This window comes from Coffea arabica, chromosome 5c (assembly GCF_036785885.1).
Source record: "Coffea arabica cultivar ET-39 chromosome 5c, Coffea Arabica ET-39 HiFi, whole genome shotgun sequence".
In the NCBI taxonomy this organism is placed as follows: domain Eukaryota; kingdom Viridiplantae; phylum Streptophyta; class Magnoliopsida; order Gentianales; family Rubiaceae; genus Coffea; species Coffea arabica.
Genome location: NC_092319.1, coordinates 3,710,275 through 3,727,654, shown reverse-complemented (window position 1 = coordinate 3,727,654; position 17,380 = coordinate 3,710,275). Strand labels below are relative to the sequence as shown.

The following is a 17,380-nucleotide window of genomic DNA, read 5'->3' as shown; positions in this document are numbered from 1 at the left end:
TATACAACAGGGCCAATGAATTTTCAGCAGCCAATGAATTTTCAACAGCAAGAGTCTCAAGAATCATCATATATGTCAGGCATGTCTCTTGAAGAAATAGTTGAATCAATACCTATTAATACATATCAATTCCAACAGGAGACACAAAGGAGAACTGAAATGATGAAGGAGGCAATGAGTAATCTGGAAGATCAAATGTGTCTATTGACATTCAGAATAAATCGATTGGCTTCTCAATTTGAAGAATTGCCCTCGAAAACCATTGTTGATTTTGAAGAAAATGAGAGCGCAATTTGCCTGACTAGTGATGACGAGCTGCAAGATTTTCAAGAAGAGAGATGTACAGATGCAGTTGAAAAAGAAGCTGAAAATGAAGAAATGAAACTCCAACTGCAACCCATTCAAGTGAAAGAATCCAGTGAAGAATCATCAAATGTGGTGACACCACCTCCATTCCCTAACCCGCATTTTCTTAACTCTTACTCCATGATTTCTGTTAATGAGATTGATTTTGTTATACCGGAAGTTCTTGAGTCTCATGGCAGGAATGAGTTAAGAGTAGCTATGGTCAAATATCTTGAACCGTCGAAGGCTCTTGATGGAGGAGTGGATGAAGAATTGCGATCAATGCTTGATTACTTGGCGCCATCAACTAGTTCATGGAAGACCGTAGCTCGTGTGCTCAAAGATTACTCCATCTATGAGGGCTATCAGGACTATGTAGAGGATGAAGCAATGAGACGAGCCACAAGATTTTATCCTCCATGAACAAAACATGATATTGTCTAGCCAAAGACATTAAAGAAAGGCGCTCATTGGGAGGCAACCCAATTGTTTCTTTTAATTGTTTATTTGATTTCGTGTCTTAGTTTAAATCTATTTTCCTTGAATTTGACTGATTTTGGGTGTTAATTTTCGTTTTTGCTGTTATGTAGGTGGCATTTCCTCTTGACGCGGCCGCGTGATGAAGTGCAGGAAGGGGTCAAGATTCAAAAAAAAAAAAAACGCGACTCGAAGTCGCGTTTACTTGCACAGTCGCGTTTCCATTCCTGCAAGTTTTGTGCAGGAAACGCGACTTAGAAAACGCGAGTTGAAGGCGCGTTTTCAATCGCGTTTTCTGTGTCCCAATAAAGGCTTCAGAAACGCAGGCTTTGGAGGTTCGGATAGTCAATGTTGACACCAATGTCGCCGGCATGGCACAGAATATAGCGGCATTTATGCAGCAAGCCGGGTTCCCTTCTCAATTTCCGCCTAACCCTCCCATGTTCTGACGACTACAGGGAAGTACCGTTGCCCTTCTCCTTTTTCTGCTTTTCCATTTTCACATTGAGGGCAATGTGTGACTTAGGTGTGGGGGAGTCAGTTTGGGTGCTACATGTTTCCAGTTTTCCGTTTTTGGGGTGTTTTTCCTATGTTTTTAGTTTAAGTGTTTTCTGTTTTAGGTGTTGCTCCTTTATCCCTTTTGGGTGATTTTCCCTTGCTTTTATATTGGTGAATATTTTTGGCAGCTCACTTTTTTTTGTTAGTTGTGGTTTGTACTATGAGTTGAGTTACAGTGGCAAGTAAAAGCATGCTTTCTTGGTGAATACTTTGAGTTTAACGACGTGGTGCAATTTATGGCTAACTTGTTTAGGCAATATAAATATTTTGCTGGCACTGTTGTGTAGTTTGGTCTCCTGTTTACCTTAGTTCTCCATATTTGGGACATGAAGCAGGCTATGATCAGTAATTACTTGATATTTTGGTGTTTATTGGTGAATAACGTATGGCTATACTCCGCTAGTGTCGCCACCCAGTAACCGGGAGTCTTCACCACAAGTGTCGGCTCTCGCGTTAAAAGTGAATGGACTAATTAGCTTTTTTTTAAATTTTTTTTAAGAAGGGAAGGAATGAAATTTAAGAAATGGGGAGGAGATAAGGTGACTGAAACAAAATATCATAATAAATCTTGACAATTTCATTCACAAGACAAAAGTTACTACCAACAGAATTTTGAACTTGAAAGTTTGTATGACATATCATCATAAATCAATTATTTGCATACTTCACATATATGAACCAGTTTAACAAACTATCCATATTCCGAAATTGAATATCATCCTTTATTCATTTACTATTATATATGTTCAATACTTAGTTGAAAATATGCCTTCCCCATCCCTGCTTCCTAATCATACCCCTTCCTGATAGAAACAATTTTAAAAAAATAATTGAAAAATTTAGACACGTAATTAGTTATCTTCAAGTTGATTGAAGATAAAATAGACTTTGACACATCAGAGTTTATTGTATTTATATTCAACTCCAGTAGTTAGTTATATTTTGATTCTTTCTATAAAGGCTATTAAATCATTTAATCCATAAAACTCACATTTTAACCGTGAAATTTGGCAGCCCTAGCCTAATGGCTTTCATAATTGAAATCACTATCTCTCAAGTAGACATTACCTGATCAAAAATTCCATCTCTGGAGAAGCAAAATTGGTACTTCCCGTTCAGCTTTCAGAAAATCGAAATATGAAAGAATTCCCAAAGAAACAACAGAACCTTGCCCAATGCTACTAGATTGCTACTTAAGTTACCAGGCTTGACAAGAAACTGGCACTAATTTCACCAACAAGTTTGTTTACAAATAGACAAAAAGCCCTACAAACATCAAATTGGAAACCAACGTAGTGCATGAGAGTATAGAAGAAACTGTTATATAAGGTTTACAAAAATCCCAACAAATATTCCATGTAACCCAATGTAGCCCACGATTGAATGCATGCAGGGAATTACAACACAAAATCTTTGGAATAAGGAATCCTATTCTGCCTGCTGAGAAGGATTCAGAATAGAAGAATTACAACAGTACAAAGCTCTAATGTTGGTCGACAGCACCTGCTTCCTAAAATTTCAGATGGTGTTCAAACAAAGAAGCCATTTCAATCTGCAATACAACTCAAACAAGGAAACAAATTCATCCTTGGTACCGGATCATGAATAGACATTATTAGAGAGGAAAATGCAGATCAGGAACATTAATTTCTAAAATATGGTACAACTCATTATTTTGTCAGACCCAGGATACAAAATGAACATCATGCCATTAAATATGCTATGACAGCAAAAACAGACTCTTCCCGCAAGAGTTTCTTACTCATAAGATGATGACCTAAAGAAGGACAATATTACGAGCAACAATCAATCAGAATTTGATTTAGAAACCTACTGACAACTACATGCACTGTCATAAACTAGATACAAGTCGGAACTAATAAAAGCTAGATATTTTAGAGTGCTGCTGAGAAACTCTGGTTAGGAAACCACCAGCATCACAGAGAGACCCACCAATGGTCGTTATGGAGTTCAACCCCTTATTTGCCTTCTAACTCCCATTTTTAACTCAAACAATAATTTATTTTGGATGATTGATACCTCACTGCTTAAGTAAGAAGGCCTTTTCCAAGCATTCCTATTGGCAGTATAATACTAAATTATATTGAGAGAAGGCCAGTTACAAGGGCAAAATGCAGCAGAGATGGAGAAATTTGTCATATCACCCCTTTCCAATGCAACCAAACCAAAAAGAAAAACAGAAAAAGTTCTTTATTGATGACATTTGATTTAAACGGAACACAAACCAGATACTATTCAAAAAGCAAACAATTTGCCAGACAGCAAATAAATACTCCATGGAGTAAAATGACAAGAAAATAAAGAGCCAAGAAAGTAACTCAACAAAATGAAATTGACTTACAGCTGTCAGCGCTGCTTCAGCGCCTTTATTTCCGGACTTACCAGCAGCTCGATTGAGAGCCTGCATTTATCATAATGTAACTTTAAGAAATGGGGTACCAATGGGAAAAATTGTAGAATACTGGTAAAGATCAGGGCAACAATTTCCGTCAGCATAGAAATTTGACCAAAAATTACCCACAGGAAGATTATCATATTCAGCAACATGACAATTATATGATGAACTCTTTTATGATTTTCAATGCAATAACTCCCATGAAAAAGAGTATAGGAGATCAGAAAGCTCAACCATGAGTTTACATTGAGTTGTATTAAGCAAAAGAGAAATTTCATGAATTTACCTGCTCCATGTCATCACAGGTCAAAACACCAAATATGCATGGAACACCTGGAATTCATTCAAAGGAAAATTAAATATTTCACCATTAAGGCACTGTAAATGTTTTGAGACTGCATTCCACGGACAGAATTGTCTGTATTTGAAACACAAAAATGAAGTTATAAGTGTGCACACAACAACGCAAGTTGATGATTCCTAAACGCCTCAAGTACCAATTATGAGGTATGTATTCGTAAGTTCCTACGCTAAACATTTTTCTCATCTTCTGACATTTGAGAATATAAGATCCTCTGCTTCCGTGTCTATGAGCACAAAATGGGAAAAATAGGTACAACCACTATGCAGTGCACTTATTACAAATAAGACAATTTCAAAGTGGTTCCAAGTTGCAATAAACCATGAACATCTTTCAACAACACAAGATGAGTGCTTTTAACACAAAAACCATCTATCAACTAGGCAAAAATTTCCATCACTGCTACCACCTATGGATATGTAGTATTACACAGTTACCAATTTTTTATTCCTTTCTTAACAAAACTTGTTTAACTAAGCTACTGGATATCTAGCTAATACAATCAAATCTACCAAGGCTCCTCTAATGACGATTTCCCCTAGGGCTGAATTCATGCTTTTAGTATTTCAAGTTAGTAAGAATTGTTTCTCCAGATCATATAGTGGTTTAGATAGAAGCCATTCCCAGTATATGAAAACATCAAGATCAAGAAAACTTGCATATCATTTCCATTATGAAGGGCAATTTTATCATTACAGTTTGTAGGTTCACATTTATTGCTTCATTAGGTATTGAAATAAACCATACCCTGGGCTAGTAATCTATATGGAAATGTAGGCAGGAGCCGGATAATTCTCTTTCTTGGAAACCTGACCTCTTCCTCTCCCCTCCAAACTTCTCAACAAGTATAAAGTAACAGCGAAGAATAAAAGACATCATATTTTACTTGCTTTACACAAACTCTATTTTCATATACATTAAAGAAAACAAAGTCACTTCTGATAATTATATAACTGAATCATCTCTCTTCTGCCCACAGGAAATTAACCCTCATGCTTGGTATCCCAAAAATCTGAGAGTCAATAAGCGGAAAAAAAACTAGGTAAATCAGGAAAATCTATTATAGAAAGTTTTTTTTTCTTACACAGCATATGAGGAACAGAAATCACATGCTGAGCAGTGTACTATAATAATGCAAACATAAAAAGTGAATTAGCAAATTTGAGAGATATAATACAGAAAGTTACAGCCAACAGTGGAAAGACATGCAAATTTTGTGTTTGACTACATTGACTAACCAGATTTAAGGCCTGCAGACAGTACTCCCGATGCAGCTGAATTAGCCACAGCATCATAATGGGAAGTATCACCTCTAATCTACTGGCCAGAAGAGCAAGTAACAGGAAAAAAAAAACACATGAACATTGATTCATGCACTAACAACTGGCATGAAATAAGGAACCAGTAGCTGGTAATGAAGTTGAATGGTACCATAATCCGGTAATTAAAATGAATGAACTCAAGCCATGAAACCTCATACAAATAACTGAGGATCTAAACAACCTACAAGATGTTTTAGCAGTCATTACATATTTGTACTCTTTAAGAAAAATAAGAATCATAGAATCACTATTTTAAAGCAGAAGCATAAAGTTACAAAAGTTGAAGTAACAATTTTTTCCCCAAATAGAACAATTATCATCCAGATGCTCTCATATCCAGATTCAGGTTTTCAATTCTTCAACTGAGTAAGAAGAAACATAACCACCATTTCTCTCCTTTTAGAAACTATAAGCAACCTCTTATAGTCTAGCTTTGTCAAATGTTACTAGATGACTAGCCATCATCCAACAGCCAAGGTCAAAAAAATATAAGTACAGGGGAAGAAAATAGGTCCACACATGTATGTGCGCATGAGAGAGAGACAGAGATATATATAGAGAGAGAGAGATAGAGAGAGAGACGGGGAGGGAGGGAGGGAGGATTTTGAGAGAGAGAGAGAGAGAGCATGACCTTCTCATTATGTTTTAAGAGTCCAATATCCACTTGTATCCAATTTAGAAAGCAGTAATCACACGAAAAGCCAATGCGTCCTCTTTTCATCAGCAAAATCAAAATTGTTTCTCTACTTCCAACTGAAATTTACATTTTCAATTTTGGAATACAAGGTTCAAATGTGGAAGAAGAATTTGATAATGATGGTTGGTTTTACCAAGTTTAATGTGAAGTTAGAGCCATCATCACCATTTAAAAGGTAGGAATTCTATTACAATTAGTAAATACTAGAGAGCCCCCTACTAAATAATCTAGAAGTATATTATCAACTCAAACATAAATCAGAGCCATCATCACCATTCATTGGAAGAGCCTTAAGTATGTGATTTTCTTTATGGCAGTAATGACCGAACTTTTCCCTATTATATTTGGTGCCTTAGAAAATCTATCCCGCCCATTCTACCCTTTATTTTTTTTCCGCGGGACAGCCAATACAATCAAGAAAGGGAAGGAAACGAGTATAACTTAAGGTAATCCTGAAGCTCGCAAGAACAGTCAAAATGCAGATTAAGGGAAAACTTAGAAATCTCATTAGCAGCAATAAGAAACCAGTCCTAAGCAGATATGATTGAAACAAACAACCTGAAATTAAGTAGCATTTCTGTAAAAACTCTCCGTGCCCTTCTATAATGGAAGTTACATTATATTTGCAATTAGTTCATATCAATTTACTACTAACAAATGTTAAAGACCATATTATATCAACTATTCCACAGAAAAAGCTTCATTTTTAAGCATTGCTAGAAGATTCCTGATCCGAACTACAGTGGCTTACATAGCTTGAAGCACCGGAATCAGACAGCTCCTTCGGCCTATGGCCTCAAACAATGGCTCAGGTCTTAAGCCAAAGACATCTTAGGAACAATAGAAAACTATTGTGTCTTAGGTATTCAACAACACTGATCACGCCCTCAGGGGCTTGGTCTGGTGGTTGAGGTTGTTGAAGATGGAGCCTCAGGTCCCTGGTTCGAACCTTGCTGCCAGCAAGTTGCTGAGGGTGGTGAATAGTCTGCGGGGTCCACTCCCTGCGGGACACACCTAAAAAAAAAAAAAAAAAAAAAAAACAACACTGATCACAACAATGTTTTATCAAAGTTAAATTTATGCTTGTACAATGAAAGGTGCATCTTAGGAACAATAGAAAACTATTGTGTCTTAGGTGTTCAACAACTCTGATCACAACAATGTTTTATCAAAGTTAAATTTATGCTTGCACAATGAAAGGTGCATCTTTGGCCTTATTCTAGTTGTCAGCCAAAAAACAAATGTTGGTTATTTAACTTCCACGAACATGTCCAGTAAACTGCTCCTAAAGCAATTCTAATTTTTAGTATTTGATCGAAATTTCCCAAGAAACACTATACATGGCCAAACCAATACTTGACCAAGAAGGTTTGCAGTTTACCAAGCATCAAAACATGGAAAACTTTCATTAGAGATGACTAACTTAGGTAGATGTTTGTCCTCAGATTCATCTGGACCTGAGGTGTAAAGGCAGTTACGTAGCTAACAGTGTTTCAAAAAGGCAAGGGCTGGCCGTTACTTTGAAACAGAACTGGATATTCTGATGTAAAGGAGTTGTCAAAGAACCAGTTCTGGCAGTGAGTTTCAAAGTGATTTCCAAAGAGTTAAATGGAGAATAATAAAAAAAGACAGAGCCGTTTCAAAGAGGTTTGACACAAAGATGCAGGGATGAACCTGATTCATAAGACTCTAGAAATTACTAATAAGACAAAATGATATAACATCTGATTGCCATCTTTAGGGGAATTAAAAAAAATTATAACACCTGAAAGCCATCTTTAGGGGTGTTAGGCATGGTGTTTTATCTCAGTTGGGGCAAGCTTAAAGCACCAAGCGTAAGGCGTTAGCCCCGCAAATCTTGAAATTTCAATATTAATACATAGAAACTATGTATAATTTGTTATAAAAAAATATTACTAAATGCTTTAAATTTAAAAAATATCACAGAGAATTATAACAGATGGATAAATAAAACATACACTACAACTTGAATTACCTAATAAATAGGTGTCAAAAACACAATCCCTCCATCAAATCATTATCTATAGATCATCCAAAACTAAAAGGACAGCTGTCTATCTTTCACTTTATAAACTACTTATTTTAATTTTTTTCCACAATTGGAAAATACATACAAGGTTGACCCAAAGCACAAGAAGACCAAAATATAAAGTTGATAGAAACATTATCTTAAGCCTTAAATCACACTACATGGCATGTAAACTAATAAGTACAATGTTTTTTGTAATTAAAAAGAAAAAAAGTTCATATGTAAATCAGAAAAGTAAAGGAGTCAAAAAATGATGGTCCGGTAAAAATACCATGGATTAAGAGATCGGACTGTGCAACAAAGAGAGACCAAGTGAATTTCTAAGTTTATAATTGTAAACTGTCCCACATTACGGAAGCAAATAATGCATGTGAACCTATGCACTATGAACTACAAATTTCTGACTGTGAAGTACTCCTAACAAATATGCATTACAGCGCATATGCATCAAACTTTGGGGCACAAAAGCCATGGCTTATCACCTAAGGCATATGCCTCAACTGTCTTGGCAAACACCCTTCAATACCCAGGCCCCACCTGATTGTCCCAAGGCATTTTCATTGCTAGGCGCATTTTTATAGCATTGGCAGCTAATTCTTTATGCCATTTTTTTTATCTATCACTTGTCAAGTTTTTTATTATTATTATTTTTTTCTGTATTGTAGAACTCCTTAATAGATTGTATGCCATAGGCAAAGTAGTAGAAGACTACAGCGTCATCCATCATGTGCACATACTGTTTTTTAGTATGTGCCTCCCTATGCACAAGACTGGAAACTTTTAATTCTTTATCTACAGTAGATGGATTCACTGAAGAGTTTTTGGTATTTTGAATTGCATCTCTCTCAACATATATTTATAGGTTCAGCTAAAAATCAAGATAGTACCCCATAAATGGTCCAATAGATCAGTCCAACATTAAGCAATGATTCATCCCCCAAACAGAAAGATAGGAAAACATAGCATAAACTCTTGCAAATGTGTGCATTTGTGGTAGTTTTAATCTTCAATGCTGAAGACAACACTTTCCAGTCTAACTGCATAACAAGTTTCGAATTTTATGAACAACTCAGGAAAACTAATATCCATAAGGATTCCAGCCTTCACAGCAAGTGAAGACGAGTAAAGTCTAAATGAGTATAATAATGTTTTACTGGCAGTGATAGTTCCGTGCATCATATAGAACACTTGACTGGTTCGCAGCTATGAGCAGGTTGATTTAAACATCAAGGATGTCCTCACAGGAATAACTAATAATGTAACAGTTGATCTATGATATCGGTGTAACCATTTTAGGGGCCGTTAAAGCTGAGAACACTGGATTCTAGCCAATGTCAGTTACAATTAAGCTACAAATACAAGAGTGAAACAGTAGCAATCATACTTTGTTTTACGAAAGAGAATACCATTTAATAGCCTGATGCAACTTATAAGCAAACCAAAGAATGCTAAAAAAAATTCTCCATAACTAATGCTTCAATTGAATGGGAAAAGAGTATAAGTGGAACATAAACAACTAAATGAGGGAATCAAATCTACTGACCAAGCATTATCAAACAGGAAATAGCTGATGAGTGCTTACCATAGCTCCAATACATAAGATGGCTTGGTGCTTTCTTGACTTCCCAAGTTTCTCTGCGACCAGACCAATTTCAAAACTACTCGGAACCCACACAACCTGATGCAAAATGATCATAAGGATTCATATGTAACCCATTAAGAGCAGTTAAAAGGGCATATTTGAGTGATGTACATAATACATTTGGCCAATTCATTTTCTTGCATTATTAACAAACCCCAATTGTAAACTGTGTTACTTCCTGAAAACTAAGAAAAATGGAGAGAAAATACTTTTCTTCATCTTATTTGGACTACACAATATACATATATATATACACACGTGTAACCTAATTTAGATCCTAAAATCGTGCTAATCTAAATCAATCTACTACCTAATTAATACATGATACTATAATCATATGATACCTAATTAATACATGATACTATAATCATATCTTTCCTAATATTAGATCACATATCTTCAACACTCCCCCTCAAGCTGGAGCATAGATATTGCTCATGCCCAACTTGTTACAAAGGTAATCAACTCGAACCCCATGTAGAGCCTTCGTAAAGAGATCTCCCAATTGTTCTTCAGTCCTTACAAATCCTGTAGAAATCAAGCCCTGCTGTATTTTCTCACGAACAAAATGACAATCTATTTCGATGTGTTTTGTTCGCTCATGAAATACGGGATTGGATGCAATATGAAGACCCGCTTGGTTATCACACCACAATTTTGCAGGCATTGTGGTTTTGAGACCTACTTCAGTTAGAAGTTGATTTATCCACATGATTTCACATGTCGATTGTGCCATAGCTCTATATTCTGACTCTGCACTCGATCGCGAGACAACATTCTGCTTCTTACTCTTCCATGAGACCAGATTTCCTCCAACAAAGACACAAAATCCAGTTGTGAATCTTCGATCTGCCTTGGATCCTGCCCAATCAGCATCTAAGAAACACTCAATCCTAGTATGACCATGATTTTTATACAGAATACCACGTCCAGGAGCTCCTTTTAAATAACACAAAATTTGTTCTACAGCTGCCCAATGATTAACAGTAGGATTAGACATATATTGACTAACAACACTAACTGAATACGCGATATCTGGACGAGTCACTGTAAGATAATTCAAATTTCCAACCAATCTTCTATACCTCCCAGGATCTTCTAACAATTCACCTTCTTTTGTGAGCTGCAAGTTAGGGATCATTGGGGTACTAGCTGGTTTAGCCTCCAATTTTCCCGTTTCAGATAGTAAATCAAGAACATATTTTCTTTGGGACAGGAATATCCCCTTCCTACTCTTTGCTACCTCAATACCCAAAAAATACTTTAACAGTCCCAAATCCTTTGTCTGAAATTGACTATGGAGAAAAGTTTTAAGAGATGAAATACCTGCAGCATCATTCCCAGTGATAACAATATCATCCACATATACTACCAACAAAATAATACCAGCTTCTGACTGTTTGTAGAAAACAGAGTGAACAGATTTGCTTTTCTGCATCCCAAACCTTTCAACTGCTAGACTAAATTTTCCAAACCAAGCACGAGGACTTTGTTTCAGTCCATACAAGGACTTCCGAAGATGACAAACCTTCCCAGACTCCCCCTGAGCAACAAACCCTGGTGGTTGCTCCATATAAACTTCCTCTTGGAGGTCTCCATGAAGAAAGGCATTCTTGATATCTAGTTGATGCAAAGACCAATTATGAGTGGCTGCCATAGAAATGAATAACCTGACAGATGTTAACTTAGCAACAGGAGAAAAAGTGTCAGAATAATCCTCTCCATAGATTTGAGCATAGCCTTTGGCAACAAGGCGAGCTTTTAATCGAGCAACGGATCCATCAGAATTGAATTTAACTGCAAAAATCCACTTACTCCCAATGGTCTTCTTCCCTGCAGGTAAATTTACTAAGTTCCAAGTATCATTACCATCTAGAGCATTCATCTCCTCTATCATAGCATTGCGCCATCCGGGATGGGATAGGGCTTCATGAACAGTTTTAGGAAGGGAGATAGAATCAATAGATGTAATAAAGGAACAAAAAGAGGTGGGTAGATGATTATAAGATACACACGAAGACACAGGATAAGTGCATTGACGCTTACCTTTGCGAAGAGCAATAGGAAGATCATCACTTGAGACAGGACCTAGTAACGAAGGAACTGATTCAGGAGACTTTTGTCGTCGAGAATATACATGAGTAATTGGAGGTTTAGCAGGGGAAGATCTTGAAGATGTGACAGTATAGATTAACAAATCATCATCCTCCTCCTGACATGAATGAGATGAGGATGGGGTAAAAGGTATATTTTTAATAAAAGTAATATCAATTGACACAATGTACCTGCCAAGACTAGGACAATAACATCTATATCTTTTTTGGACACGGGAATAACCAAGAAAAATACATTTCAATGATTTGGGGTCTAATTTAGTGACTTGGGGACGAGAGTCGCGGACAAAACATGTATACCCAAAGATTTTAGGTTCGATGGGAAACAAATGGCTATTTGGAAAAAGAGTATTATAAGGAGTCCCATCATTCAAAATAGATGAAGGCAGACGATTAATTAGAAAGCAAGCTGTGGACACTGCATCAGCCTAAAAATGTTTAGGAACATGCATTTGAAATGATAAGGCTCTTGTAGTTTCGAGCAAATGTCTATTCTTTCGTTCTGTGACCCCGTTTTAGGATGGTGTATCCACACAAGAGGTTTGATGAATAATGCCATTTTGCACCATATAAGATTGAAAATGTGCGAATAAATATTCTTTGGCATTGTCACTTCGTAATATTTGTACAGAACGCTTAAATTGAGTCTTAACCTCAGCACAAAAAGCACAAAAATGAGAAAACAACTCTGACCGATTTTTCATTAAATATAACCAAGTCATACGAGAATGGTCATCAACAAAAGTAACAAAATACTTGAATCCAGTTTTAGAAATGACTGGACTAGGTCCCCAGACATCTGAATGAACTAATGCAAAAGGAGCATCCGCTCGTTTATTGACTCTAGGACTCAGATTAACACGATGATGTTTGGCAAACTGACAAGACTCACAATCTAATAGAGACAAACTCTGAAATTGTGGACAAAGTATCTTTAACAACGGGAAAGAAGGATGACCCAACCTACAATGTGTTTCAAATGGAGTTACAATTCCAAAACAAACTATGGACTTTGGTATCTGTGTGTCAAGAATGTAAAAACCTCCAGATTCATGCCCTTTACCAATAATCTGCTTCGTCGTAAGATTCTGAAACAAGCAATAGTCAGGAAAAAATTGAGCAGAACAATTGAGGGCACGGGTAATTTTACTCACAGAAATTAAATTAAAGGACAACTTAGGCAAACGTAAGACAAATGACAATGAGATTAATGGAGTGGGGTTAACTGAGCCTGATTCAAGAACACGAGATTTTGACCCATCAGCTAAGGTAACTATAGGTGCAGATGTGTGTGGCTGAAAGGTGGAAAATAGACTATAATTACCTGTCATATGATCTATGGCACCAAAATCAATTACCCATTTGGAGGACGAGAACACAAGGCATGTGTTTGGTTTACCTGACTCAGCGATGGCAGTTACGGGAGTAGATGAAAACTTTAATGATTCTTGATACTGAGAAAATTTAGCAAATTCGTCTGCAGAGATCGTAACAGACTTTTCATGGTTAATAGTATCATTGGTAGAAGCAATATGTGCGGATTGAGTTCTCTAGTTCCTGTACTGCAATTTCTTACAATCACGCTTCATATGGCCCGGCTTTTGACAATAGTAACACACAACCACTTCTGCATTCTATCCCCGAGTGTCAATTCCTTTACCACCACCTTTGTATTGCTGTTTTCCAAGACCAACAAGAGCACTGCTGGACTGAACAGACTGGGTATTCTCTGTGCGAAACACCCTACTAAACACATCTTGTAAGGATGAGATATCAGGACTGAAAAGAATCTGAGATTTAGCAGTTTCAAATTCAGGTGAAAGACCAGCCAAAAAACTCATAATGGCCATCTGTTCCCGTTGAGTTTGTTGAACTTTCACATCAGAACTAAACGGTAACAACAGATTAAGCTCCTCATAAGTTTTCTTAAAATCCATAAAATAAGTCATGATGGACTTATCTTGTTTCTCTGCACGATAAAAGGCTTGACACACCTCATATATGCGAGAAATATTCCCTTTACCAGAATACAAAAATTCTAAATACTCCATTAACTCCTTAACAAATTCACAGTGATTAATTAAACTAATTACCTCACTGTCAATAGAATTCCGTATTTGCAGGAACAATCTAGCATCTTCCCCTAGCCATGTCTGTCTTGAACCATCTTTTAGAGGATCATCAATCAGATGATTGTCTTTATCAATGCTTCGCAGATAAAGACGAACCGTTTTGCTCCAATCAAGATAGTTAGAATTGTTGAGTTTGTGGTCCGTGATCTTAGACATCACAGGAACCACATCAAATGTAACGACAGATTTCGTTTCTGCCATGGGTTCAGAATTAACAGAATAAAAATAAAAAGGACAGATCTGAACTCTTTAAAACAAGAGTGAACAATAGAACAGAGATGTGTCCTATACAGAACCAGATGAACCGAAAGATGACTACTGAATTTTCTGGCAGCGGACAGAGACCCTAACCTTGATGGTAGGGCTCTGATACCATGAAAACTAAGAAAAATGGAGAGAAAATACTTTTCTTCATCTTATTTGGACTACACAATATACATATATATATATACACACAAGTGTAATCTAATTTAGATCCTAAAATCGTGCTAATCTAAATCAATCTACTATCTAATTAATACATGATATTATAATCATATGATACCTAATTAATACATGATACTATAATCATATCTTTCCTAATATTAGATCACATATCTTCAACACTTCCAATACATAAACCATTTCTTAACTTCGTTAAAAGCTCCCCCAAGATAACATGTATAATGTGGTTTGATACCATATTGAACCCAAATGTCATTTAATCATCTTGAAAAAATGAATCAGTAAGCAAACCATATCCCATAAAGCTACCAAGAAAAATGTGCTAGTACTTCTAGTAATAGGGAAAATAAAATTGTGTTGAAAAAAATACAAGTTGATACATTTGCAAGAAAAAAACCAACATAATAAGGCATCATTAGTTTACGACCAAAATTCTAGGTTAAATATTATAATGTAAAACAAGAATGATTAGAGTTACGAAATGACAAGGCAACTGGCTTGACAGCAAATTTCATAAAGAAAAAAATACCAAGATAGGCACCAAATGAGTATGTAGATTATAACATTTAAGTGATACATGAAAAGTCCAATCAAGGGAAGCAAGATCCAAAATGTAGAAGTCAAACTGTTTAATGAAGTCACAACTAACAAGGGTGCAAGAAAAAAGGCAAGAAAACAAATACTAGCTCAAAATCACTTACATCGATATCTTCTTCTTTGACCGAGTACTTTTTGAAAGTGTCCAAAGCTCCCTCCAACAGTGGCTTTGTGACAATTTCATTGAAGCGAGCCACCACCTTTACACACAAAAGAATACAATCTCCAAAATAAAAAAATAATCAAAAAACGCTTTACAACTCAAAAGAAAAACCACATGGAAGTCAAAACAATGCCTTAGGTCATTTCTCTTTGACAAAGTCTAGTTGGATACTATACAACAAGAATCATCTATATTTTACAAGCCTGCATTCTACTAAATCTATTGCATCTTATATAGAACACCTAGTTTACAAAGTGACAACACTAATCAACAACTCCTTCAACTCCCAATATTAGATTTGCAAATAATCAGCCGAAAACCCTAATTGAAGTAAGACAAAAAACCAACTTAATGAAATAACGCTACTTCTAAGAAAATACCCATCAGAACAAATAAAATAGCTAAAATTAAAAAGAAATCTATAAAATAACTGAAAAAACAGAATTCACACAAGATATTTCAGTCACTCATAAGCTATATATCTCTTGTCATTATTTTTCTACCTCTTTTGTACTCAAATAACTTTCATTTTCCAGAAAATCCTTCCTCTGAGCATTTTATTCACATTGTTGAAAGCCAGTTAAGAACTTTTTTCCAAAAAAAATGCTTCCAAAGTTGGCCCAGGAAAGGAAAGCACATTTCCTTACAACAAAAAAAAGTTCACATAAATCGTTCAATTTGACGAATATGGAGCTCATCTGTCAAAACCCGCCAAAAATGAGACCTTTCTTTTCCTTATTGAATTCATGGGCCTAAAAAAAAAACCGATACTGTAATATTAATTGCCAAGCCAACAATTGGACAGAGGAATTTAATTGACATACTAAAACATCTGAAACAAGATTGGAATATAAAATAAAAAATGTATAGATGAGGGAAAAGGAAAATTGTAATGACGCAGACAATGCCAAAGTAGAGACCCTCAGCAATTGTGAGTGAGCCAGTCAACTGTCGAACAGCTGCAAGACTTCCCAGCAGGCCCTTCTCGTCCTCCTTCCTCTTCCACAAAATCCCAAATCTAGATTCTGTAAATTAAGTCCAAAACATAAGTATTGCATCCTACTTAATCGGGAAAAAAAAAAAGAAAAAAGAAAGCTAAATCAAATCAAGTCGACCTTTTGGTGGTTGAAGATGGAGAGACAATGATGTAGATGATGATTGCTGGTGTCTGAGCGGAACAGAGATGATGGGCTGATGATTATGCTTGAAGATGCCATGGGGACGATGATGAACTAAGCGGTTATTAGCAATTGAAGAAGAACAAGAAGAAGCAGCAGCCGCCATTTTCGTTTTGATTTTGATCCTTTTTTGGCACTTCTTTTATGTTGGAGAGTGTTCTTCTCGGCTCACTAACGTATCCTTAGAACCCAACTACAAGTAGTAGCTAATTTCATGGTTTGATTTTGGGATTTATCCTAATATCAACTAGCATCCTAAAAGTTTTGAAAATCTCACTTACATCCCCTATTAGTATTATATGACTAGAATTCCTAATTAAAGGCGTTGAAATGACATTAATGTTACCCTTTCATTTCAAGTAGCAAAAGACTGGAGAAAGGTCAAAAAATTCCTACATTCTAAAATATCTAAAAACCAAATAACAAGAATGCCATTGAAAATATTTTTATCCTTCTTTGTTGCAAAAATCTTTACTTTTAATTTTTGTCTATGCTACAAACGATCTTCTACAATTTCCTCCCTACTGCAACCAATCTCATGAAATTTTAGTCATTTTTTTTATAATATTAAAGTAGCTTAAAATGCTACCCTTGCACACAAAGGTGTTCTCTGACTATGAATGATAAAATTTATTACTTATTACACTTATACCTTCTCATATTCTGAGTTTAGTGTTCCACCTTATTTGTCTTTTTCTTTATATTTCAAAATTCATAAATCAAATTGCACAAGGATAAAAGTAGAAAGATAATATAATCTCTCTCCTCCAATGCTTTTTTTAATATTACTTTTACACATAAGGGGTGACAATGTTACCCAAATTGTTATTTTGAGAAAACTATGTGAGATTTCTAAAACGTTAGGGGTGCTGGAGGATATTATT

The 17,380-nt window shown here is 35.9% G+C and overlaps 1 protein-coding gene and 1 pseudogene across 2 annotated transcripts; both read right to left on the bottom strand.

Moving 5' to 3' along the window:
- The window catches only part of LOC113689055 (uncharacterized), a 188,844-nt pseudogene that overhangs the window by 101,429 nt on the left and 70,035 nt on the right, over nucleotides 1–17,380 (bottom strand).
- On the bottom strand, nucleotides 2,841–17,079 carry LOC113722609 (6,7-dimethyl-8-ribityllumazine synthase, chloroplastic-like). 2 transcript variants are annotated; one of them, XM_072050167.1, is made up of 8 exons: nucleotides 16,434–17,079; nucleotides 16,222–16,343; nucleotides 15,260–15,355; nucleotides 9,809–9,904; nucleotides 5,396–5,474; nucleotides 4,083–4,129; nucleotides 3,743–3,802; nucleotides 2,845–2,932 (listed from the first exon to the last, which is right to left on the bottom strand). In XM_072050167.1, exons 1-8 carry the CDS (start codon nucleotides 16,600–16,602, stop codon nucleotides 2,891–2,893), a joined length of 711 nt encoding a protein of 236 aa, XP_071906268.1. In that variant the 5' UTR covers nucleotides 16,603–17,079; the 3' UTR covers nucleotides 2,845–2,890. The 2 variants fall into 2 exon arrangements, 1 of the variants encoding a protein (XP_071906268.1); XR_011814718.1 differs by lacking the exons at nucleotides 3,743–3,802; nucleotides 5,396–5,474; nucleotides 9,809–9,904; ... (1 more) ...; nucleotides 16,222–16,343; nucleotides 16,434–17,079 and having other exon boundaries at nucleotides 2,841–2,932; nucleotides 4,083–4,134.